The 27,342-nt window shown below is 40.9% G+C and overlaps 1 protein-coding gene across 6 annotated transcripts in view; it reads left to right on the plus strand.

Moving 5' to 3' along the window:
- Window positions 1-2,205: 2,205 nt before the first annotated feature.
- Window positions 2,206-27,342, plus strand: part of tcf12 (transcription factor 12) — a 379,444-nt gene continuing 354,307 nt past the window's right edge. For all 6 annotated transcript variants that reach the window (XR_010020134.1, XM_063065727.1, XM_063065722.1 and 3 more), the window contains exons 1-3: window positions 2,206-2,447; window positions 3,154-3,246; window positions 3,968-4,040. Coding sequence is in view for 5 of the 6 variants with exons in the window: in XM_063065727.1 (XP_062921797.1) it covers window positions 3,175-3,246; window positions 3,968-4,040 (145 nt within the window). In the remaining variant the exon portion in view is untranslated. The remainder of the gene's footprint in view (window positions 2,448-3,153; window positions 3,247-3,967; window positions 4,041-27,342) is intronic.

Here is a 27,342-nt window from a genome sequence, read left to right on the forward strand (position 1 = left end):
TTTTACCATAAAACTTTTTTTTCAAACAGAGCAGACACTTTTCCGTTTGAGTCATCGGTTTTCATAACCTCGGGACGTCTCAAAGGCTTCACGGCCAATGAAGCAAATTATCAGACTTTTTAAAAAAATTGTTGAATGAGAATTGGGGTGACGTCCGTTTACATTGAGAACAGATTATTTCAGATTAAGAGCTATGTTTTGCAACATAATTGGCAATGAGTGTTAGGCGCTGCCACTGAAATATTTGCCAGCTCCGTGCCTTAGTCTGTAAACTGAAGCCACAGAATATTGTGTCGTGCATTTCGCTCTGCTCGAGAACTCGTCCTGTTGAAATGATCGTATCTGTCACCCGAAAATAGTTGCGTTTAAGCATCTCAGTGGATGAAATGGCGGAATGTTTAATTAATTGGATAAACTTAACCGATGAAGAGCTGGACACGGATAAAATTAACGTGAATGGGAATTGCATATTTTAAAATTGCACTGTTGTTTTTCTATAATTTGTCATTGCTTGTTAACGTGAAATGATTCCCTGTTAGTAGGCAGTCGGAGGCTGTGATTTCAACAGATGAGGAGCAAGCAGCGGAAATACTCCGCTGAAATTGGCTGCTGTGACCAGCTTCCAGCAGAGTTTAACCGGGGGAATGCGGCGCTGCCGCCGGTCTGACGTGGGGTTTAGGTCGGCAGCAACCGCTCCGCTAACATGCCGAGCCTGTTTTCTGGGATTAAAGAAAAGGGGATCTTGGGAAAGGGTGGATGGTGCCCCAACTTCCGTTATTTTTTTGTTTGCCAGCAGCATTTCAATACAAATATAGTGTATCGGAACTACTAAAAAGAGAGCAACGTGCTGACAACTGGGTAGTGTTTGTCCAGTTTATATAAAATTATAATATTCATTGGGTGAACTGAATGGTCCGGTTTAGCTGCCTGTTTCCACAAATGTCACATGTTGCTTTTCACATTGGATGGAACGATCCTCAATAAATCTTTCGAACTTCATTTCGATTGTTCGCCTCCTCTTCCGCTACCTTTCTCTCGCGTGGGAATTACTGCGTCCGGTGAAAAACAAACAGACAATTAAAAATAAACTGGAAGCACACGAATAAAACCTAGGGTGAAAAAATCGCGGAAAAACTCGAGGCTTCTAACAAAAAAATTGCACTGAAAATATTGGCACTAGTTTCTACATTTGACGTCTATATTCATTCAATCTCTTTTTGACTACGTGCATTTACGCTGTTATTGTTTTAACTAAATCATTTTTAGGAGTCATACACTCTTAAAAATATCACGTTCATATCGCCATCACGTTTGACACTCACTAAACTGAAAGTAATAGATATTCTGTCGTGTTCTAAGTCAAACAAAAATTACAGAAATATTAAATGCAATTAAGTATGAATAATTCAATGGATGGTATATTTTTGATAATAAAAAAGCGAATTTCTTTCCACTTATATGAATTAAATCTAAAAAAATACATTTTGCTTACTTTCAGAGGCGAAATTCTGATCCTCGTAAGCCTTTCTGACAATGAAATAGTTTTATCCAGTAAGCAACCATTCTATCTGTGACAGTGCACACATAATTAAGAAAGAAACTTTTCTAAAATTGCTATAAGTTTTAAAACGCTGCGTATAGCATAGCTTTATCACCTTAAAACAGTTGCTTAGTTTTTAAGTAACGTTATTACGACTGCCATCTATTTGGTGATAGGGTTTTCTCCCCTACTTATGTCAGTTATTTTGAAGCCTTACATTTTCAGTAAACATTGCCTGCAGGATGAATATATGTGTGTATATATTGGCCCCTGTATACTGAGGGGCGATAACATCTGCTTGGCCATGCGTGTAATTCGACCCCATCAAGTAATCTTCTGTCAATCAAAGACAGAGGAAAACAGAGACCGTCTCACCGCTGCCGCTGCCTGCCGCACAAACAAAGGATCCTTTTCACTCATTGTCATTCATTTTTTTTTGTAATCTCCATATCCACTGAGATACAATGGCCGAACCCAAGGTTAAACATTAGACTGCACACTGCATGTTCAGTGCCTATCAAATCTCACAGGGTTGGGTGGGGGGACGCCAGAGAGAGAGAGAGAGAGAGAGAGAGACAGAGAGAGTGTGTGTGTGGGTTCCCCCCTCTTTGCACAAGGAGTAGGTCGGAGGGATACAGCGTCTTATTTCGGCGTGGTGACGCGGCTCAGCCCTCTTCTCCCCCCCAAAAAATGTCCGCCTGAAGGATCGGCGGGCTGCAGTGGGTGAGAGAGAGACGGCGAGGCGCAGCCAGCCGCGTCACACACACACACATATAACCCAGCACAGGCCGAGCCAGTGCGGGTCGGCCCGGCTCGGTGGCAGGAGCGCGGGGTGGGGGAGTTACAGCCCTCACCCTCAGGCGGGACCGCTGGCGGCCGTTGGATGTGTGGTGGAGGGGCGAAAGAGGTGAGGAGGGGGCCCCCGGGGTAGCCTGAGGGCCTGGCCGTCAGAGTTGGACGGCTGGAGCTCAGGAGCGAGGCGACTTGCTGGTCAGAGGGAAGGGGGCTGGGCCGGGGCCTGTGCCTGTGCCTGGGCCTGCAGCTTGGGGCCAGGAGCGGGGTGAATGGGCAGCTGGGCGGGGCGCCGGGCGGCACCTTGACCCTAGAGCTCGCTCTAGTGCCTCCTGCCCCCGCCTGGAGGGCTGGCTGGACCCCGGCCTACTCGCTAACTACTAGGGGCAGAGGAGTTGATCTCCTCACCCACCACCCCCAACCCCGCCAGCTGCTGGAAGCTGTTCTATACACAAAACTTAATTCTGGTGGTTTATCCTCTTAAAAACATTTACATTGTCTTTTCCCAGTCGAGGTTAAATGGTCTTTGTCAGGTGGAATGTTAACTTGTCATTTCTGGTAAAGTAACTTGTACTTCTGTGGTTAGGAAGGGACGCGCTCTCTTTATGCGGTAGGATATTTTTGGAGTCTGATGTAGAGTTTTACTTGCACAGCAAGTTCCCTGGAGTCTTTTATTTGTAGGGAGTTGCAATCTTGGATTTTAAGTTCTTTTCTTTCCGACCTCCCAGCCTAGCTCCAGCACCTTATTGAACGCATTTGCTGACGGTTTTCTTAAAGTAATTCACTGTTTTGAGTAATGTGAATATCTGTTTTGTTCATAGGTTTAGTGCGAATAATTCAAGATGAATCCACAGCAACGGATGGCCGCTATAGGAACGGACAAGGAATTGAGCGATCTGCTCGATTTTAGTGCGGTATGATGTTTCCAGATTTTATTTTTTTTAACACCATTTACTTATCACTCAAACAATGTGAAAATCGCGTTCCCTGCATCCAGTTTAGTCAGAATCGAACTCGTCAAGTTTTATGTTATGTCTAGACTTAAGGCCAGTAGTTTTAACGGAATGGATTCATTAGGAAAGTGATGCAATTTTTGTGTGACGTTTAGCATAAGCTTAATTTTCAGGTTAGCTTTGAATTATTTTAGTTGAGTTGACTAGCTCCAGCTTTCCCCTGATCACTGCTGTGATAGTGGTAGTGGCAAGCAAGCACGTTTAAAAAAATATATATATTAAGCTTTTACTAGAAATTACCCCTTTTCATCAGTTTTAGGATTTGCAGTCTTGATGATTAGCAAAAACATTCTTTACTGCATATTGAATTGGTTTAATTAAAAATTGAAATGTTTTACACCATGGTTCTTGTTTATAACCATTTTAGTACATATTTTCATAACTTTGTTGCCATCTGTATGGCTCTTGAATGTGTTTGGATGTGTTGAATATCATGGTAACTGCACAGATTAATCATCGTCCTGACGAAGGGTCTCGGCCTGAAACGTCGACTGTACCTCTTCCTAGAGATGCTGCTTGGCCTGCTGCGTTCACCAGCGACTTGATGTATGTTGCTTGAATTTCCAGCATCTGCAGAATTCCTGTTGTTTGAGATTAATCATTAATTTTGATTTTTTTTTAGATGTTCTCGCCTCCTGTTAATAGTGGAAAAAATGGACCAACTACACTTGCGAGCAGTCAGTTTGGTGGTTCGGGTAAGACTAAAGTACCATCTGCAATTAATATTTTGAAATGGATTAATTCACAGGCAAATCATTTTTTTGCTTGTCGGTTGGAGACGTATTGAACTGTTTTGGAGGTTTGTTAATACTGAAATGTCTGCTGGTGCTGGAAGCATCTAGCTTTGTATTTTGCAGACAGTGGAGATGACTAGAAAATTGTCACCCTTGGGGGTTGATCTTGAATCTTAATTTGGAATTTAAGGATTAATGCAGAGATTGTAAATGATGTGGTCTACTATTAATAAATTAGGAAGTATGTGTTGAAAGTGAAAATTGTATTTTATTTAGTATTGGATTTAGTTTCTAGATGTATGATTGAGATGAAATTCCTTTGTTAAATACAGTAAGGGTTATTGCATTTAATAGTGTTGTATTGAGTGATTTTGAAGGCTAGATAGTAGACCTGTATTTCACAGTTAAACTATATTGCATTATCAAAAACAATATTTAAGTTGAGCTTGTTTTGATGCTTGGTTATCTTTTTTGACTTGGGTATGTGGGAGAAATGTTAGAACTTTGTGATAAAGTCAATAAATAAAGTTGCTTCAATCGTACTTAGTATAATATGGGAGAACAGCAGTTTTAGACAAATTTGTCTGGAATCTGCTCTTGTTTGAGTTTAATATTTGACAATTTTCTGCTGATGATTTAATGTTGCTTATTTTTATAGTTACATGTTCGTAGAATAGGAGGAATTTAAACTTGTTGACTTGTTATATATCTTTTGTTTCTGGCTGAGAATACGATGTGACTCTTTGTCAAAACTATTCCAAGTTTGAAATGTTATACCTCATGGTTTAAAAGGCATTACCTCATGGCACTATTTAAATACTTGTACTAGTGTTGATGAACAGTGAAGGGAATTCTTATCTGTAATTTACTTTTGAAGGAAATAATTTGCATGTTTTCTCCTGTTAAGAAAAATATCAATTTGTATCAGTGGTAACATTTCATTTAAATATTATAGATCAAGGAGAAAATAGTGACTTTCAATAAATCTGCAGCAGGTTGATAAATTTGCATATGTGAATATAAAACAGCAATATTATTACATTTTAGGCATTTAAATGTATGAATTCATGCTTGAGTTATATATGCTATCCAAATTTTGCTCCCTATAAAAACTTCAAATATTCTTCACACAAGCATCCTTTCCAAAACTTTTGTTCAATGTCATGTTTATTGTTAGATAGAGTGGATGTGGCGAGGACCACAGGGCACAGCTTCAGAATAGAGGGGCATTCATTCTCAACAGAGATGAGGAGGAATTTCCTTAGCCAGAGGGTGGTGAATCTGTGGAATTTGTTGCCACGGGCAGTTGTGGAAGCCAGGTTATTGAGTGTATTTAAGGGATAGGTTGATCGGTTCTTGATTAGTCAACTGTGAGGGGTTGTGGGAGAAGGCAGGAGAATGGAGTAAATGAATCAGCTATGATGAAATGGTGGAGCATACTGGATAGGCCCAATGGCCCAATTCTGCTCCTTTGTCTATGGTCTTATGACCAATTCCACTATTACAAATTAAATGACTAAGATGATATGGTACCAAGCTAAACACAGTATTTTCAGCATCAAAATCTATGGATTCTCTGAAACTTTCGGGAGTTTTCTTTAGTTTTTCTGTTTTGGTATCAAAAAATTTCAGGTTTATGCATTTTTTTTGATAAATTCACTTTTAAAATTGACACAAATGATGCCATCTTGAGTGTTGTATAGGTTATAGGCGTTTCATGTATTGTTCCTAATAACTTGCTTAACATGGTAAATGGAAAATCAGGGCATGTTGACATGTTTCACTGAAGACTAACAGAAATGTTTATCTACAACCATAAGAACTGCGCAGTCAAATTTGCACATTCTGACTTAGTTTTGTTGACCAGTCATTATCTAACTAAGATACCATTTCCTTAACACCTGGTCTTTAAGCCTTCATTCCAGTGACATTGTCAGTTGTGTGTTTCTTGGTAGATCTGAGTGAAATAGAATGTTGTACGTTGGTCTCATTCTGGAGGTTTGAGCAATCAGATCTAGTGTGACGGGAAAACATTGGAAACAAATTGCAGGTTGGGCAATATCTGAAATGTTAAACCCTGTTTCTCATTTCAAAGATGCCGTCTGACCTGCATGGTGATTTGAGCATATATTTTTTTCTCATTTTTCCAACATCCTTTTTGAGTTCCGATCAAAAGGGAAATATTCAGTAGGTTCAGTTTAATGTCAAAGAAATGTATACAATATACATACTGAAATTCTTTTTCTTCGCAAACATCCACAAAAACAGAGAAGTGCCCCAAAGAATGAATGACAGTTAAATGTTAGAACCCCAAAGCCCTCCCCCATGCATAAGCAGCAGCAAGGCAATGACCCCCCCACCACCATCATCAGTCAAAAAGCATCAGTGCCCCCCCACTGAGCACTCAAGCATGCAGCAAAGCATCAATAATGACACAGACTTGCAGTAGCCCAAAGACTACTCATTCACCTGGTAATTCGACGTGCCACAGGCTCTATCTTCCCCCTAATAAGGGAAAAAGAGGTGTCCCTGTTTCACAGTGAGAGAGGAGACATAATAAAAACAACTTACTGATTTATGGTGTTAAAAGTCTGATGCATTGCTTTGTCCGAGCTCTGTGCCCAAAGAACTTGGGTCCCTGGGCACACAGCCAACAGCCAGCTTGCTGCTTACGATTTTCCATCTCCCGCAACACACCAGTTTTGTGTGGCAGCAATGATATTGAACCTGCTCGCCTCCAGAGCCACGAGAATCTGGCACCCTGAAGGCACGTTAGTCTTCTAGACCGTGTCCTTGGCATATTGAAAAATGGCCAGTCACGAGGCCTTGAGAGCAGGTCCCATTCCCACAAAGAGCCGAAGTCAGCATGTAACTCCAGGTCAGGGTCTTCAAAAGAACCTTGAAAAGGGAAAAAAAGAGATATTAAAGATAGGAATAGTATTGGTAGAGTAGCAATATCAGAGATGCTCTTTGTAGATGGCATGTTGAATTCCTGTTGAATCTTACAAGGAGGATCCAAATCATAACTCTTAATCAACGTAATTAGAACACATGAACTGGGTATTAACTTCATTGGAGATCCATTTGCTTTTTCACATCTTCAATTGCCTACTTAACAAAAATGTTGATTTAGAACCAAGTATAAAGCCCCTTTGAACACACTATAGTATAATACAGGTAAAAATCTTTGAGGTTCAGTGATTTGCTCTAAAATATGGGAGTCATTCATTGAGGGTTATACTACGTTAACAGATGCATAATCTGGTCCAGAAATAATTATAAATCCATGTTTTTATGGATTATAAATATTTTCTCTGGACTCAGCTCATGGTATTAACTGATTTGTATCAACAAAATCATATTTAACAAGTGTTATGTTAATCTTTGTGCATTGTTATAAACAAGGATGTATTGTGCACTTGCAAACCATCATATAGTGGAGGGTCTGAAAGAGTTAATTCTAACAGAATAGAAAGATTTCAAAGAAAGGTACTTGTTCAGAGCCATTTGGTTTGTGAATGTTTGCAGTTTGTTCATTTACTGGTGCGCTTATGCCATTATTTTTAATAACATTTGAGAATGTAAAATAACTACACAACGCTGGAGGAACTCAGCAGGCCAGGCAGTGTCTATGGGAAAGAGTACAGTCAATGTTTTGGGCTGAGACCCTTGTGACAGGACTGGAGGGGTGGGGGGAGAGAAATAAGGTGATAGGTGAAACCTGAAGGAGGAGGGATGAAGTAAAGAGCTGGAAGTTGATTGGTGAAAGACGTACAGCGCTGGAGAAGTGGGGAGTTTGATAGAGGACAGAAGGCCATGGACGAAAGAAACGGAAGGAAGAGCACTTTTGGGAGGCGATGGGTGGGCAAAGAGATAAGGTGAGAGAAGGAAAAGAGGATGGGGGATGGTGGGGGGGGGGGATAGGCATTACCTGAAGTTCAAGATATTGATGTTCATGTCATCAGGTTGGAGGCTATCCAGATGTTGTTCCTCCAGACTAAGTGTGGCCTAATCAGGACAGTGGAGGAGGCCATGTATAGACATATTGGAATGGGAAGTGGAATTAAAGTGGGTGGCCACCAGGAGATCCCTGTCTGACGGCTTCAATGTAGGTGCTAGGCAAAGCGGTCTCCCACTCTACATCAGGTCTCACAGATTATACAGGAGGCCATACCAGGAGCACTGGACACAGTCTATAACCCCAGCAGACTCACAGGTGAAATGTCACCTCATCTGGAAGGACTGTTTGGGGCCCTGAATAGTAGTGAGGGAGGTGGTGTAGGAGCAGGTATAGCACCTGTTCAGCTTGAAAGGGTAAGTGCCAGGAGGGAGATCAGTGGGGAGAGATGAATGGACAAGGGAGTTGCGTAGGGAGAAATCCCTGTGGAAAGTAGAAAGTGGGGGGAAGGGAAAGTTGTGCTTGGTTGTGTGATCCTGTTGGAGATGGCAGAAGTTGTGGAGAATAATGTCCTGGATGTGGAGGCTGGCAGGGATAAGAACCCTGTCTTTGGTAGGATGGAGGGAAGATGTGGTGAGAGCAGATGTGTGTGAAATGGAAGAGATGTGGTTGAGGACATAATTGGTGGAGGAAGGGAAGCCCCTTTGAAGGAGGAAGACGTCTTTGTTCTGGAATGAAAAGCCTCATCCTGAGAGCAGATGAGTCGGAGGAATTGAGAGAAGGGGATAGCGTTTTTATGAGTAACAAGGTGGGAAGAGGTATAGTCCAGGTTGCTGTGAGAGTCCATTGGTTTGTAATAGACATCAGTAGATAAGCTGTCCCCATCTTCCCGCCACCTTACCAGGGATAGGGTTCCTCTTCTTCTCGCCTACCATCTCACCAGCTTCTGCGTCCAGCACATAATTCTCCGCAACTTCAGCCATCTTCAAAGGGATTCCACCACCAAGCGCATCTTTCCCTCCCCCACTTTCTGCTTTCTGCAGGAATCACTCCCTACGTGACTTGTCCATTTGTCCCTTCTCACTGAGCCTGACACTTGTCCTTGGAAGTGAAACAATTACTACTCCTGACCCTACACTGCCTCCCTCACTACCATTCAGGGCCCCAAGCAGTCCTTTCACGAGAGGTAACACTTCACCTGTGAGTCTGTTAGGGTCATGTACTGTGTCTGGTGCTCCTGGTGTGGCCTCATGTAATTGGTGAGACCTGCCGTAGATTGGAAGACCGCTTTACCGAGCACCTACGCTCCACCCGCCAGAAAAAGCGAGATCTCCCAGTTGCCACCTATTTTAATTTCTCTTCCTATTACCATTCCGATATGTCTATCCTTGACCTCCTCCACTGTCGTGATGAGGCCCCACTGCGGTTGGAGGAACAGTGCCTTGTATCCTGTCTGGGTAGCCTCCAACCTGAAGGCATGAACATCAATTTCTCGAACTTCTGGTAATGCTAGCCCCCCAAACCCCCTTCAGCGTTCCCTATCCTCTTTTCCCTCTCTCACCTTATCTCTTTGCCCACCCATTGACCCATTGCCTCCCTCTGGTGCTTCTTCTCTCCACCCCCCCCAACTTTTCTTTCTTCCATGGCCTTCTTTAGCCAGAGGGTATTGAATCTATGAAATTCATTGCCACAGATAGCTGCGGAGGCTAAATTGTCAAGTACACTTAAAGCAGAGGTTTATAGGTTCTTGATTCATCAAAGATTACAAGAAGGCAGGAGAATGGGACTGAGGAATAATAATCAGCCATGATGGAATGGTGGAGCAGACTTGATGGGCCACTAATTCTGCTCCTATGTCTTATGGTTTTATGGCCTTGTGAAGGATGTTTTGTAAATTTAGTGCAAAGGAAAATCAATCTGTTAATGTTGATGACTGCAATTAGATTTCCATTCTTAAATTGTTTGAAGTTTGAAGTATTCACTGAAACTTTAATAAAGAATTAAAACATCAGTTCCAGTGGTGAGAAGCTGATGTTCTTGTTCAGGAAGGCTGAGAGGAGCTTGCTGCAGAAAGCAATTGATACAAATCAAACACTGCTAGTGTTAGAGTTGGTGAATGATCAGATAATACAGATATGGAATTAATTGGCAAAGTAATTGCTAGAGAAGCACTTTGAGACAAATGAGAGGCTGCAATTTGGAATGCACCACCTGATGAACCGGGGGATGTAAGTTCAAAACCAGTTGTTCAATAAAGAATAAATATTTAACAGGAGAAATGTAGAGATGAAAGTGAGAATGGATTCATTTAAATTGTTATTTCAAAGAGCCAGTACAGAATTGTCTTGGTTCTCTGTTCGAGTAGATGTTGCCATGAAACTTGGAGCAGTAGAGAAAAGAAATCCCCAAAACTGCAGAGGAAGTACGAGTTCTGCTGAAGAGTGTCGGCCAGAAACGTTGTTTGATTATTCATTTCCATAGATGCTGTCTGGCCTGCTAAGTTCCTCTAGCATTTTGTCTGTTGCTTGGATTTCCAGCATCTGCAGATTTTTTCTTATTTGTGTTGAAAGGATGTTTCTTTTAAAAATCTTCATTATTTTGTATGTACCAGTATTGTGACTACAGTGGGCTGGTCATTTTTATTAGAGTTTAAATGACCTACAGTTACATGTGGTTGAAAAAGTTATTAATAAATCCTGATGTTATAAGTAGTTTAATAAGTGTTGATAAGCATTGATTCTTCATTGAGATTTCTCTAAAGGTTTGACTCTAAAACCTCCATTTTGTAATCCAGGTATCTACCTTGGAAATCTAAAAGTGCCATTAATTATGGCATTTAAAAAAAAACACTGATGAATGAATCCACACTGAAATGTGTTCTGGAAGGGTTTTAATCCATGAGACATAGGAGCAGAATTAAGCTATTAAGCCCATCAAGTCTGTTCTGCTAGTTGATCATGGCTGATTTAGTTTCTATCTCAACTCCATTCTGCTGCCTTCTCCCTGTAACCTTTTGATGCGATTACTAATCTGGAACTTGTCAACCTCTGCTTTAAGTATACCCAATGACTTGGCCTTTATGGCCATCTGTGGCAATGAATTGCAACAGATTCACCACCATGTGGCTGAAGAAATTCCTCCTTATCTCTGTTCTAATGGACAGCCTGTTTAACAGCCTTTTTGAAAACAGGTTGTGGACATACATTTTTGTGGATAGATTTGTTCGGCAAAGCTGGAATCGCTTGTAATCATTTGATTATTGCTTGAGGAGGGAACTGGAGACTGAGCTGCTTGTAATGAATACTCTGAATTAGGTGCTTGGTACATTCATGCACGACTAAGTGCATTCTAGATGTTAGCACATCTCCACTGGTATTCCTTATGGAAGTTCAGATTCGATCAGGTAATTTTTTTTGTCTTGGCTGGTGTTAAAATCAGTTAATATTTTCAATCATAAGGCACATTAGGCAGTGTCAGAATGTGCCTGTGCTTGCATGAGTCCAATGTACGTCATAAAAAAATTATAATCTTGACAAACGTCCTGTGAAATGATCGCTGTCAATAGGATAGCGCTAGTTCATTTAAAAATGAAGAGAAATCAGGTTGCAGATTCATGTCAGCATTCCCAGGGTTATGACAGGGTTCTGTTCCTGAGAGCTGTTTGTAAATTGAACTGTTCAGAAATGAACAAAAATGTGTGGACGTGGGGTGATTTTTTTTTGGTGGGGGGGAGAGGAGAAGAGTCAGAAAAACTGCCATGAAAGGGGAATGAGCAGATGTGAAAAAACGAGGTACAGCTAGCCTCACTAATTCAGTGATTGAATCTTTCTCAGTGCTCCCAGCTCTGCTTGGTTATGCTTGACTGGGGCCCTAATTATTGTGGCTTTGGTAGGGTTGGGATAGAAAGTGCATAGAAATGCCTCTTTTCCACCTGACAGAAGGTGCCTGCAGTAGCTTGTTCACCCACCTGTCTCCTAAAAACTTCATGTGTAAGGGTTGGGTGCATGATTGGGGAGCATCCGTACTAGGCAGTTACAATGAGTGATTGCACTCTACTGTTCATTAGAAATAATTCTTAATTTTTAGCTGAACTTTACCACAATTCAATTTGATTATTGATCGTAAGACCAAAAGACATAGGAGCAGAATTAGGCCACATGGCCCGTTGAATCTGCTCTGCCAATTCATCATGGCTGATTTATTATCCCTCTCAGCTCCATTCTCCTGCCGTCTCGCCATAACCTTTGATGTCCTTATTAATCAAGAACCTATTTACTTCTGCTTTAAATATACTCAATGACTTGGCTTCCACAGCTGTCTGTGGCAGTGGATTTCACAGATTAAACTTTCTCTGGCTAAAGGGACATCCGTGTATTCTGAGACTATGCCTTTGTCCCAGACACCCCCCGCCCCCACCCCACTATGAGAAACATCCTCTCAATGTTCATCTATCTAGGCCTTTCAATATACAATAGGTTACAATGAGGTCCCACCTCATTCTTCTAAACTCAAGTGAGGACAGACCCAGAGCAATCAAATGATCCTCATACATTCACTCTTTCATTCTTGTGAACCTCTCTGGACCTTCTCCGGCATGTCTATTCTTACATAAGGGGTCCAATACTGCTCACAAATACTCCAAGTGCTACCTGACGAATGCCTTATAAAGCCTCAGCATTACATCCTTGTTATGTATTTTAATTCTCTTGACATGGATGCTAACATTGCATTTGCCTACCTTGCCACTGACTCAAACCTGTGAGTTAATCTTTCGGGAATCCAAGAGAAGGACTCACAAGTCCCTTTGCAACTCTGATTTCTGAATTTTCTCCCCGTTTTGAAAATGGTCTTCTTCTTTATTCTTTCTACCAAAGTGCATGACCATACTATAACTATATTCTATCTGCCACTTCTGTGACCATTCTCCCAATCTACATCCTTCTGCAGACACCCTGCGTCCTCAACACAATCTGCCCCTCCACTTGTCTTAGTATCAGTCGCAAATTTGACCACAAAACCACCGATTCCATCATCCAGATTATTGACATATAACATGGAAAGAAGTGATCCCAACGCCGTCCCCTGTGGAACCATTAGTCACCAGCAGCCAACCAGAGAAGGCCCCCTTTATGTTCGCTCTTTCCCTCCTGCCAGTCAACCAATCTTCTATCCATGCTAGTGTTGGTCCTATCATGCCATGGGTTCTTATTAAACAACATCATGTGCGACACCTTGTTAAAGGTCTTCTAAACATCCAAGTAAACAACATCCACTGACTCTCCTTTGTTTATCTTGCCTGTTACTTCAGAAGTTCCAACAGATTTGTCAGGCAAGGTTTTCCCTGAAGGAAGCCATGCTGACTTCAGTCTGTTTTTCAGTGGCTCCAAGTACCCTGAAACCTCACTGTTAAAATGGATTCCAACATCTTACCAACCACTGGATTCAGGCTAACGGGCCTATACTTTCTTGTCTTTTACCTCCCTCCCTTAAAAAGTTGAGAGACATTCGCAACTTTCATAATTTCTGGAACCATTCCAGAATCTGGTGATTCTTGAAAGACCATTAATGCTTCCATAATCGCTTGTCAAAGGCCTTGTGAGCATCCAAGTAAACGATGCTACCTCTTACAGAACCTTGGGATTAAGTCCATCTGGTACAGATGATTTATCTACCTTTAGACCTTTCAGCTTCCCAATCACCTGCTCCTTATTAAAAGCAACTATACTCAAACTTTTGTCCCCTGACATTCTCAGATTTTTGGCATCCTGCTGGTGTTTTCCTCAGTGAAGGCTGACACAAAATACTTATTGTGTTCATCTGCATTCCCCCCCTCCCCCATTACCACTTCTCTAACATCGTTTTCCTGCGGTCCAATATACTCTGTTGCCTCTCTTGTACTCTGTATATCTGGAAAAAAAGCTTTCGGTATCCTCTTTTATATTATTGGCTAGTTTACCGTCATATTTAATCTTTTCTCTCCTTATTGCTTTTTTTAGTTCTGTTGGTTTTTGAAAGCTTCCAAATCCTCAAGCTCCCCATTAATTTTTGCTATATTGTATAGCCTCTCTTTCACTTTTATGCTGTCTTTGACTTCCCTCGTCAGCCACTGTTGCTGCATCTCTCTTTAGAATACTACTATGGAATGTATCGATCCTGCACATTTCAAATTGCTGCCAGAAATTCCAGCCATTGCTATTCCGCTATCATCCCTGCTAGTGTCTACCTACAGTTAATATTGGTCAACTTCTTTCTTGCCTCTGTAGTTCCCTTTACACCACTGTAATACTGATACATATGACTTTATCTTCTCCCTCTCAAATTGCAGAGTGAATTCCATCATATTATGATCACTGACTTTGGTTTGTTTATCTTAAGCTCCGTAATCAAATCTGGTTCATTACACAATATTCAATCCAGAATTCTTTCCCCAGTGGCCTCAACCACAAGCTATTCTAAAAAGCCATCATGTAGGCATTCTAAAAATTCCTTCTCCTGAGACCCAGCACCAACCTGATTTTTTTTCCTAATCCACCTACATATTGAAATCCTTCATGACCATCATAACATTGTCCTTTTTCATGCCTTTTCTATGCCCTACATCCCATCAGGGTCTTTTTACTTTTGTAGAATCCTCGTGGGTAGAGTTAAGAAGCTGCATCTTCCAATCCTAGATCACCTCTTTTAAGGATTTGATTTTTTTTTAACCAACAGCTACTCCATCCCCTCTGCCTACCTGCCTGTCCTTTTGATATAGTGTGTATCCTTGGATGTTAAGATCCAAATTATAATCTTTCATGTTTGAAATGCCCACATCATGCCTGTCAACTTTTAGCAACACACATAAAAGTTGCTGGTGAACGCAGCAGGCCAGGCAGCATCTCTAGGAAGAGGTACAGTCGACGTTTCGGTTGTTAGTCCTGACAAAGGGTCTCGGCCCGAAACGTCGACTGTACCTCTTCCTAGAGATGCTGCCTGGCCTGCTGCGTTCACCAGCAACTTTTATGTGTGTTGCTTGAAATTCCAGCATCTGCAGATTTCCTCGTGTTTGCCTGTCAACTTCTAGTTGTATTACAAGGTCATCTACCTTATTCTGTATACTGCGTGCTTTCCATTTCGTAACATCTTTGTTATAATAGAGTAACTAAAACGGAACATATTGAACAGGTGTGGTCACACCAGTATCTTGTATAACTGCACCATGACTTCACAGCTTCTAAACTCATTGCCTTGATTTATGAACTTCAGAATGCCAAAGTTATTCTACGTGACCCAGTCTGCTTGTGAGTATACTTTCAGGGAAGCGTGTACCGGAACTCTCAGGTTCCTATCATTTATTGTGAAAGCCTTACCTTGATTTGACTTCACACAAATAGCATTTTTCACTTAGCTTGACATAAACTCCATTTGATATTCCTTGGCCTACTTATCTAATCAACATCCACTGAAATTTTTGATAACCTTCTGCATTGTTCACTATGCCACTTACTTCAGTGTCATCTGCAAACTGTACTGTTCCATGTTAACCATATTCTCATCCAATTTGTTGATTTATAGAGGATAAGCAACAATGGGCTCAGCACTGATGTGTGAGGCATACCACTAGTCATGGGTCTACAGCTGGAGAAACTATCTTCCACTGCCACCTACTTCCTATCATCAATGCAATTGTGCATCCAGTTCGCCTGCTCTCCCTGGATTCCATGTGAACTAATCTATCAGAGCAGCCTGGCATATAGAACCTGACTACACCTTATTCAACTTCTGTCTTTACAGATGCATAAGTATCTTAACCCTCAGAATCCCCTCTAGTAACTTATCTGCCAGAGATTTTAGGTTCCTGATTTATAGTTTCCAGGTTTTTCTTAGCAACTCTTCTTCCTGTCTACCAGCTCCTCACCCATGGCTAACAATGATATAAATATCTAAGCCAGGGCTTTTACAATTTCTTCTCTAGCCTCCTACAGTATTCTTGTTTATACCTGTTAAGGCCCTGAAGATTTGTCTATCTTCCCCAGCATCTCCTGTACTATAGTGCAGACTATTTCAAATATAGCTCAATTTAATTTTCCCTGGTTCCAAAGTCTTCATGGCTTTCTCCAGAGTAAAAATAGAAAAGAAATGTTCGTTGAGAACCTTGCCCATCTCCCATGACTCCAAACACCGATGTCCACTTTGGATTTTGAGGGAGTCTATTCTCTATACAGGTGTCCCCCACTTTTCGAACGTTTTTCGCTTTACGAAACCTCATTGTTACGAAAGACCTACATTAGTACCCTGTTTTCGCTTTCAGAAGGTGTTTTCACTGTTACGAAGAAAGGCAGCGTGTGATTAAAAAATCAGATTGCAAAAAAATCAGCGCGTGATAAAAGAGCACCCGCTCTGCCCCAGATTCGGAACGGCATTGCTGAAACACGTTGCATTGAGCAGCCGTTAGCAAGGTGAGTTCGAAGGTGTCGGAAAAGCCTGAAAGAGTAAGGGTGTTACACTTAGCGTAAAACTAGACATAATTAAACGTTTCAATCGTGGTGAACGAAACAAGGACAAAGTGAGTTTGGCTTGTGGAAGTTGATGAAGATGATGTTGAAGGGGTTTTGGCATCCCATGACCAAGAACTGATAGATGAAGAGCTGATGCAATTGGAAGAGGAAAGGATAACAATCGAAACCAAATGCAGAAAGTGAAGCAACTGCGTGAGGTTTTCGCTGCAATGATAAAGTACGACTTTAATCTTGAAAGAGTACGTAGGTTTAGGGGATATTTGCAGGATGGTTTGAGTGCTTACAAACAACTGTATGATAGAAAAGTGCGCAAGGTTCAGCAGTCAAGAAAGCCTTCCACATCAGCCACAGCAGACGACGAACCTCGACCTTCGACATCGAGGCAGGCAGTCATAGGAGAAGATGAGCTGCCTGCCCTGATTGACGATGAGATGACACCCCCATGTCCCACCACCCCAACACCCGGGCCGCGGACAGATTCTGTACCAATTAGCGAACAATGCAGCGGTAGCCGGGAGGCACACATCACATTGTTAAGAAAAAAGCCGAAATAAACATGCTGATTAATTAGGTGCTGCTGACACGTAATTGTCAGCCCAGATCAGTGCCGATTTCCGATTGCATCGCCTCTGATCTGGGCCGACAATTACGTGTCGGCGGCACCTAATTAATTAGCATGTTTATTTCGGCTTTTTTCTTAGAGATGTGCTGTGTGCCTCCCAGCTACTGCTGCATTCTTCACAGCAATGTATCAGGTCAGCGGTCCGGAGGTGGGAGCCACTGCACCACCCAGCCTGCGATGACTCAGTCTAACACACCATCATCAGTGTGGTCGGCGCTGTTTTCCCAATTCCGGTAAGTGATACTACACTGTACATACCTATTTCTACTTTATATAGGCTGTGTATTTTTACGTGTTATTTGGTAGATTTGACAGCTTCATAGTTTAAAGGTTACTGGAGAGCGCGTTTATGCCAACAGTGCTTGTGTGAGATTTTCGCTACGGAGATCTGTGCAGGCAATCGTTGTAGAGAAGTATTTCTACTTTATTTAGGCTGTGTATTTATCATATCATTCCTGCTTTTACTATATGTTACTGTTACTTCATGTTTTATGTGTTATTTGGCATGATTTGGTGGGTTATTCTTGGGTCTGCGAACGCTCACAAAATTTTCCCATATAAATAAATGGCAATTGCTGCTTCGCTTTACGACATTTCGGCTTACGAACCGTTTCATAGGAACGCTCTACCTTCGGATGGCGGGGGAGACCTGTAGTTACTTTTCCCTTTTTAAAAATTTCTGTGGATTTTCTATAATCTTCTCTGTTACAGCTATCTTGTACCATCATTTGCTTCCTGATTTCCTCCTTGAGTACACTCCTGAATCCTGCATACCCCTCCAGGGATTCACTTGATCCCAGATGTGTGTACCTGACCTAGACTGCCTCTTTCCCCCCCCCCCTTGTCACCTAGGGACCCCTATTCTTACCATCCTTGGCCTTTGCTCTAGCAAATGAACTTTTTTTTCCCCCCTGTATTGGTGTGTGTGTGTGTGTGTGTGTGTGTGTGTGTGTAATATCCAGCATCTGCAGAATCTCTTGTGTTTCATGAATGTTCACTGTGATTGTACTTAACACCGAGCATCTCAAAGAAACAACTGATCTGTCTGTTTATACCAGTTCAAAATTAATATGTGAACTTAAGGGGCTGATTGGATAAGATCTTAATTTAAGAAATTGTAACATGAAAGAAATAAAAGGAAAGTATGCTGTACCTTATTTCCTGACTGAAATAGAGGGTTCAAGAATTTGGACCTTGACACTTTTAAAAGTTGCTTTCATTGGAACGTTCCTTGCTGAAAATGTTTTGCTTGGTAACCACACCAAATTAATCATTTGGCTTTGGTGTCACTTAAAGTGTGCTATTTAATTAGCGATTGTATTTTTTTTTGGAGAAACTGTCCATTTTAACAAGTAGCATGTTCTACCCATAATTTAAACTTCCTGCTTTTTTATTTCACTGTATCTGTTGCTGCAGAGATGTTTCAGAATTTGGACATCATTCGTGTCTTAGATCATTTCAATCATTCTTACTGAGAAACATGTTTCCATAGCAATTGTAACCTATTGCAAAGAAGTTATGCCTCAGGAAGCTGGTGAACCTTTTGCTCCATTGTATGAACATTTTGTCTGATTGCATATAAAGGATTGTATGAACATTCTGTCTGATTGCATTTTAAAGGATTAATTTCATGTTTGAAACAGGCAATCAACTTAAAAAAAACTTAGTAAGCCAGAGATTAAAAGCAGTGTCTATTCCTTCTTGCAAATGTTTTCCCAATATTTCCTTAAATATTAGTTAAATTAGTTTAATGGATGTGAGGGAGGGCCAATTAAGGGCGGCTTAAATGAATGCATAAGTAAAAACTGCTTGTAACATTTCAAGTTGTAATTGATTATTATTATTACTTTTTTTTGCTAGATTATGTATTGCATTGAACTGCTGCTGCTAAGCTAACAAATTTCACGTCACTTGGCAGTGATAATAAACCTGATTCTGAAGTTGTATCCCATGGTAGTTGACACAGTTCACACCCTTCCTTTGAAGTAATGACAACTTTAAATGCATAAATTGACTAGACCATTCAATCCCTAAAGTCTGCTTTTCCCTTATGATGTTCACAGTTGGAATGGTTGAACATGTGCATTTTTTGTCTTTCCAAGGTAATCTTTTGCACGTGTAAGTATCTCTGCCTTAAAAAGATTCAGACTGCTGCCCCTACAGAGTTGCCAAAGATTCAGCCAAAAGGCAATGCTTTCTCTCAATCCACCCTCTTGTGACCCTTTTGGTCATTCCTTTGCTCTTGTAAGCTTTCTCTGAAGTGCTGATGAGTAATTTACATTCTTCAAATTATACCAATAATGTACAAAGCACTCTAGAAAAATGGAAGCATATCCTCTACTTGTGTATTCATTTCCAGAAGTAATAAATAATAATATTCTGACTTTTAAATTATTTTGGCCTTCATGCTAACACTTGCATATCATGCACTAGAACAATCAGATCCTCGGCAATCTCTTGCATTTAGATAAAATTGTTACTGCTTTAGTTTCCTACTAAAATGAACAATTTCACATTTTCCCACATCCTTGATTTACGAGATCTTTGTTCATCACTTGATTAGTGAGGGGTAAGTATTTCCTGCAGCAGTATATGATTTACTTGGTTCTAAATTTGGCTTGTGTAATCCATTTAGACCTTGTAACAAGGAAAGATGCTACTTTAGTGGTTTTAGTAATAAAGGAAACCAAGTCTGTAGGGTTAGAATTGCCAATTGACACTAAATGGTTTTGTGCAGTGTTTGAATACATTTTTTTTGTTGCATTCTGAGTTTTGAATAAATAAGCTGACTTTTTGGAGGAGGCAGCTAAATCTGTGTTCTCAGGAAAACTACCACTTAAACACAATTAGTTTGAGGTTTTTGGTCATGACTATTCATCAATTAACAATGCTTTACATTTTATTATTTTAACATGATAAATTGAATTTCTTAATTCTCAGGCAGCAGCTCTAAATGTTAAGTTTAAAGTGTAAACAGGTACCATGCTTTCTGGAATTCAGCATTATATTCTTTAATATGACAATACCTGTTATGCTCGTTAACTGAGTTTTAAATTTTTCAGATTATGTGATGACTTTCTCTAGCAATTCTTAAGATCCACTCTTCGTGATTAGTGTGGTGTATCCTTTCGTCACTTAAGGTTCTTTTTGCTGGGAGTGGTAGTGGTGATAAGCTCTCACTACCTATTAAACTCCCAATGGCGTGCGACTTAAATAGCCCCTAACAACCAAGTCCAGCTCCTGACTTTCACATGTGGCTTAGCTACTAAGCTCGGTGGAACAGTTTCTACAGACAGAAGAAGGGGCAAAGGTGGGCTACTGATGCCTTAAATCCAGTCACTTTGGGCAGATGAGGCTCATCAGCTGTGGTTGTCTGTTCGCCTCGGAGAAGGAAAACTCTGAAATCAAACCTCTGCTGCCTTGCTGCTGTACCCACTCATGAGGAAAGCTTTGGGAGTAAACCTCAAGGTGGGGGGGGGGGAAGGATCCAGACCCTGGAGCCCCTATGGTATCCTACATGGAGTTCAATGCTGATTGGCAACTCCTATGACACTGCCAGTGCCAAACTGTATTGGTCTGTGCCATTCCTTTGGGTCCATCAGATGCATGGAGGAGGGAGCTTGCTACATGGGCAACAGCTTACTGTCCATATTTTACTGCTCTGACTTGTGAATCTGTGCAGCTGGGATGTAACGTGGTCAACTCTGACCGATGGAGGCTTCAGATCCTTTCGTTTCCCCCACTCAAAATAGCATGAAATTGTACATGCCTTTATCCTAAGAATGGGGCAGGGGTCCCCAACTTTTTTTGCACCATGGACCGGTTTAATATTGACAATATTCTTGTGGACCAGCCGACGGGGGGGTTGGGGGAGGTGTTAATCACGATCGGAATATAGGTGATAAGTCAACTATAAGTGGCTAATACACTCAATTTTGTTTCTAAAAAGATTTATCTAACAAATTTAATATTAAACACACAGTGCATATTTTCCTCGCAATGAATATTGGAGAAGAAGTCAATTACAAGTCACTTAAGTCTATAGCATCATAACATTTTAACTAACATTTGGATATTAAACACACAGCACACATTTTCCCCATATGAACATATAAAGTCATTGCAACACACCAATATCGCTGAATCAGTGGGAGCCCTGGGCTTGTTGCCCCGCAACAAGACGGTCCTATCGAGGGGTGATGGGAGACAGCGATACTCGAAGGGGGTTCCTTATGTCCAGTTTATTCCGCAATTTTGTTTTTGTTGCATTCATTGCAGAAAACCCCGCTTCACAGAAATGTGATGTTGGAAATGGAAGCAATATTTTCGCTGTTTTCATGGCTGTCTCAGGATATTCAGCCTCGACTTTGATTCAGAATGCCGGCAGAGATGTTATGTCAAACATACTTTTCAACCCACCGTCATTTGCAAGCTCGAGTTGATCTTCTTCTTGCGCTGACATGGATGACATGTGGGTGATAACCTCGCGTGCATTCAAGTTCAACAGTGCGTGACAGGGAATGAGGAAAGGTGCAGCTGACTCATATAGTTTCATATCGCCAAATCATATAGTTTCCTCGTGGCCCGGTAGCACATGCTTTGCGGCCTGGTACTGGTCTGTGGCCCGGTGGTTGGGGACCACTGGACTAGGGTTCCTAACCCTTAAGCTATGGACTCCTACCATTAACCAAGAGGTCTGGGGCCCCAGGTCATGAACCCCTTCTAAGGTGACAGTAAAAAGTTGATACTTTAAATGTTTCACAAGCTTTGAGTCTCAGACAAAATGTAAGGAGTTGTCTTAATATAAAAAGTTAATAGCCAGCTGAGTGATTAAATTCAATATTTCCTTTCTCACTGCTGCTTCCCCACCTTCCATAGGGGAGGAAAATGCTTTGGGCCATCTTTCATTATAGGGGCTTACTCCATGGTCTTGCAATGACATTTTGGGTCAAGGAGGCCATTGGTGTTACAATCTCAATAATTTTTTAATGTTTGCATGTTGTTGGCATGTTAGTGAGCATGCAAATGCACACCATTTTTAGGTATTTTAGTGGTTGCTTTAATGGAATAGAGATGTACAGAATTGTCCAGCATCAAATTACCTTACCCCCCCCCCCCCAAAACACCTTAAAAAGCGGTTATTTCTGTTTAAAACTCCTATCTTTTCTGAATCTGTTGATTTGTTCCTTTCAATTGTTGATTTGGAGCAATCACCCTATCACCAATTACTGCAATGGTACAACAGTGATTGAATTCTACACAGAACCACTGTAGCGGCATGCTACACACAGCGCTAGAATAACCACACGGAGTCGGTGAGTTGGAGTTGTGATGAAAGAGGTTTATTCAAACTTCGTGGCCTGCTTTAAAGCCTTCCCGTTCCCGCCCTCCCTGGGCGGGACTACTGTGGGGAATGCATATTCCCAGACCCTTGCCGCGCGCGGGCTTTTCCCCCTGCTGGTGAAGATGGCCTGGCGCCCTTTTTGGGGCCGGCCCTCTGCCTGCGTGTGCTGTTGTGAGCCGGTTTGTGTGTGCTAGAAAGTTGGTCGCCACACCACCACTATTAATAACTAAGAGAATGCAGGACCTGCCTATTCAGCTGAAGAATCATAAAAACAAAACTCTTTGGCAATTTAAACTAGACTTCTAATAATTTCAATTTGCTGACACAGTGTGATCAAACTGGTGAGACAGAGCCTTATTTAGAAGGCGTGCCAATATTTAAAAAATCTTGTTACAGAATATATCTAATTTTCTGACTTGCCTGTAAGTGTTATTGGCATATTGGGGCCTTTATTTACCTGAGCTTTCTAAAATACCATTGCATATTCATTATTCATATGAATCGGGAGAGAACAAATATCCCAATGAATTTTTAAATATGACTATGTAGCTTTCAGGACGTAACCCATTTCTTTTGAATGTTTAGTGCATTCTGGTTAATTGGGCCATTGATTAATCAGGAAAGCCATTTACTTGGGGCAACTCTTAACAAAAACCAATTGAGAAAATAGCCATGATTCCCTTTGTTTATTTGGAACACTGCAGTTTAATTGGGAAAGAAGACTGTTGTTGAACAGTTTCGAACTAGTGCCAGTTGCATGCGTTTGTGTTCAAAAAGCAGTGATTTTTGTCACTGATGGTTGGTGAGAAACGAGCCGTAAGCCAATCCAGAGCTGTTTTGCTCACTGGTCTTAAGCATTCAGGCTTCAAGATGCCAGAAACGGCCATTCGGTACAAACGTTTTTTTTTATATAGTGTCGCTTGCGTGTGCTTTTATGTATCCATTTGCGTTGACAGACACTGATTCAAAAAGCAGTAATTTTTGATAATTTTGCTTTTTATTGTGACTTTATGCAGGACGGCACTGAAAAGTAGTCCATTATCCGCACTAGGTGTCTGCGCTGATTTTGTTCATTTACAGTCAGAGTACAGCTGTGATGAATTCTGACATATTAGGAACTAATACAGTTTTATACTATTGTAGTACTGTTGGCAAAGTTCTAATTTCTGTATTTCATTTAAATGCATAATTTGTTACTCCGTTAAATGGTAGTTTGTCTTTGTTCTGCCTTTTAACTCTACATTAAACTCCAGCTAATTGGGACAGCCACTTAATTGGGCCAAAATGTTCTGGCTCGATGTGTTCCAATTAACTGGAATCCACTACACTAAAATAGAGATAACTCCTTCAGTTTTACTATCACTATGGAATCAGCATACTGTAGGATTGATGCTATAATTACATTTAAAAAAAAATATCCGTGAAGACTTAAAGCTAAAGCCTATTGTAGAAGATGGACACTTGCACGTTTCATTGGCTTCTCGATTCTTGAGTGTCTCCAGTCTTAAATATCACCAATATACCAGTCTGCTAATTGTGCTCAGTCACATTCAGTATATATGTCTGAGAATTAATTTCCTTGTTTTTTTTCACAGATTTTTGCTTCCCTCTAATTTGACCTTGGAGGCAACTTGCTGCCAGTTTAAATTTGTTGTATTATACATGTACCTTTATGCAATATGCATGCTTTCCTTTGTATATGAATTGAAAGTACACCCTTAATTAAAATTCGCAGTGACGCAGCTGATTTCGGAGTGCTGAGGTTTTCATAATGTTCATGAGAACTTTGCCAGGCAAATTAATAATGTGGTAATAGTTTGTAATGTTATAATTTGTTCAAGATATCTAACTAGTATCTTCATTTTGTTGTTTTTTTTGTTCAGTGTAACCCTGCGGGATTAGTGAAATCAGAATCAAGTTTACTATCACCGGCATATGTCATGAAATTTTTTAACTTAGCGGTAGCAGTACAATGCAAAACATAATATAGAAAAAAAAGTAAATCACTTACAGTAAATATATGTATGTTAAATAGTGCAATAATAAAAGTGAGGTGTTCGTAGGTTCAATGTCCATTTAGGAATCAGATGGCAGAGGGGAATCAGAACGTGGTTGTTACAGACTTCATTAAAACCTGCCTGGATGAATGTGTGCCTATGAAAACTTACTGTACATTCCCAAACCAAAAAGAAGTGGATGGACCAGGAGGTTTGTCGTCTGCTGAGGGCTAGATCTGTGGCATTTAAGACTGGTGACCCAGGTCTGTACCAGAAAGCCAGGTATGACTTGTGGAGGACTATTTCAAGAGTGAAGAGACAATTCTGAGCAAAGTTGGATGCATGTCAACTCTGGCAGGGTTTGTAGGACATTACTGCCTACAAAATGAAACCCAATAGCATGAATGGCAGCAGTGCTTCACTACCTGAAGTAAATAGAGTAGACGAGTTTCATACAACTGCTGAATGAACACAAAAAGAAGAATGAAAGGTTAGTTGAAGTAAGTTGTGCAGAAAGCTCGTGCAGTGTACTGTCAAAGGCAGGTTGTTTAGAATAGGTTCTGGCTATAAATTTCTGTATAATTTTATTTTCACATCAGTTAATTGCAATGAGCCATAGTCTAGAGTATTCTCTTAATTAGGTGGATAAATGTGACCAGAAAATGGAAAGAAATGGACAGAAATTTGATCTTCAATTTAATTTGATTTCAGGTGAAAATGTTTGAGCTGCTCTGTCCCTCTTGGTGATGAAGAGCAGGAAAATTTGAACTAATTTCCAGCTGCTGACTTATTTCCCATGACCTATTTGAAGAAGTATCAATGAGTTGGGTGAATATAGGATTTTGCTTGTTGCTAAATTTTGGCATCGTTGGCCAGGTGTTGCCATCACTGACAACTTGTAATTTGGATTGGGTGTTAAAGTGGTGATGAGCTGCCTCCTTGAACAGTGTTAGGATGTTTCGGCTTTTGACACATCAGTGAAAGGATTGTGATTATATGTTCAAATTAGAATGGTGTGCATCTGCTAACCTTGTCCTTTCAAGTAGTAGAAGCCATGAAAGACCCTGAACCCTTGGTGAATTGTTTGAGACATGCAGTAGGTGAGTGTGTCATTGGTGGAGGAAGTGAATATGTATGATGATGAAAGCGATGCTGATTAAGTGGATTTCTTTATCCTGGAAAGGCATTGAAGTTTTGCTGTTGTGTCTAATCCAGGCAATTACTGTATTTCATTACTCTCCTGACTAAGTTGTCAGAATGCTTCTGAACCAAGAGAATGGGAAATCTCTGACATTCCACTAATGTACTAGGAGTCTTAGGCTTACATTTAGACCCAGCTTGTTATCTGATATTAAATTTTGTTTCACAGTAATTAAGGGTGACATTTTTTTTACACACTATTCATGCTTTGTACAGGTTGAAAGTGTGAAAGAGTTGTACTGATGCTAGTATGCTTGCATAGTACTCGAGTCAATGAAATACTAACATAATGCAGAGGACTATGGGAGCCAGTTTGCTTAGGACAATGTTTCACAAAGTGTTTTTAAAGGTACAGTGTATATTTGACTCTCCTGTTTGAGGCAGAATTGACTGCCACATCTCTGGGAGCAAGTGCTTGTTGGATCTTTTGCACTCTTTCTCTCCCCCTTCTCCCCTCCCTCCCACTCTCATCCATGTCTGTATGAGAGGATAGCATTTATAGCAATAAGGCACAGCATTGCAGCGCTGAATTGTCAGGTAGTATTCACTAAAGGTTTCTTGGAGTAAGCCTTGAGTCCAAGGATATCTGACGTTGGGTTACACTCACAATGCTCGAGGAACTCAGCAAGTCAGGCAGCATCCATGGAGAGGAATAAACAGTTTTTATTTTGAATCAAAACCCTTCATTGTGTCGGGAAAGGAAGGGGACAGAAGTCAGAATCAGAAGGTGGGGAAGGGGGAGAAGTACAAGCTGTCAGGTGATAGGTGAGACCAGTGAGGGGGTAAGCGGTTTGGGGGAGGGGGAATGAAGTAAGAATCTGGAGGTGATAAGTGGATAAGGTGAAGGGCTAGTAGGAGAGGACAGTGGACTATGAAATAATGGGAATGAGGAGGGGAGCAAGAGGGAGGATGTGAGGAAAAGAGTGAAAGGGTAGTCAGAATGGGGAATGGAAGAGGGGGATCAGGATGAATAATTACTGGAAGCTAGAGAAATTGATGTTCATGTCGTTAGGTTGGAGGCTATCAGTTTGAATAAGGTGCTGCTGCTTCGACCTGAGTTGGGCCTCATTGTGGCAGTAGAGGTGTTCATGGCCAGACATGTCAGTATGGGAATGGGAAGTCAAATTGAAATGGGAAGTCACTGAGGGATCTTGCCTTCTGTTGCGCACAAACTGACTTGGAGAATGAATTATTCTTTATATGGAGTTAGTATTGCAATTGTGTACTGCATCATGTAACACTACCATTTAAACTAGTCAGAGCAGTTGCACAAAAATATTCATCTTGCTCATGTGGACAAGGTTGATTTGAAAATTTTTGAATTAATTGAGAAGAATTTTGAAAAAAATCCATCTCTAAATTAGCAGCTTGTAGCCCCTACTTCAATTTCTGATGTGCCTTATGTAAATCACTTAATTGCTGTAATCCCTTTTGCCTCTAATCACATTTACCAGGGAAGCAAACTGAATAGGATCAAAATATGAAAAGGAAAATAAGGCAAAGTAACTAACTCAGTTTGCTGGCTAAATTTAATGTAGTGAAAGTATCAAATACAAATGTTCAAATATTCAGTTCCACACAAAGAATTGCACTCTTCTATTAAGTCTAACGTTCAGGTAGATTATGATCCATTGGTTTTGGAAGATGTGCAAAATTTACAGCTTCAAATTTGTGTTGAGGTTTGAAAGAACTAGGTCAATTATG

Source organism: Mobula hypostoma, chromosome 13 (assembly GCF_963921235.1).
Source record: "Mobula hypostoma chromosome 13, sMobHyp1.1, whole genome shotgun sequence".
Taxonomy (NCBI): domain Eukaryota; kingdom Metazoa; phylum Chordata; class Chondrichthyes; order Myliobatiformes; family Myliobatidae; genus Mobula; species Mobula hypostoma.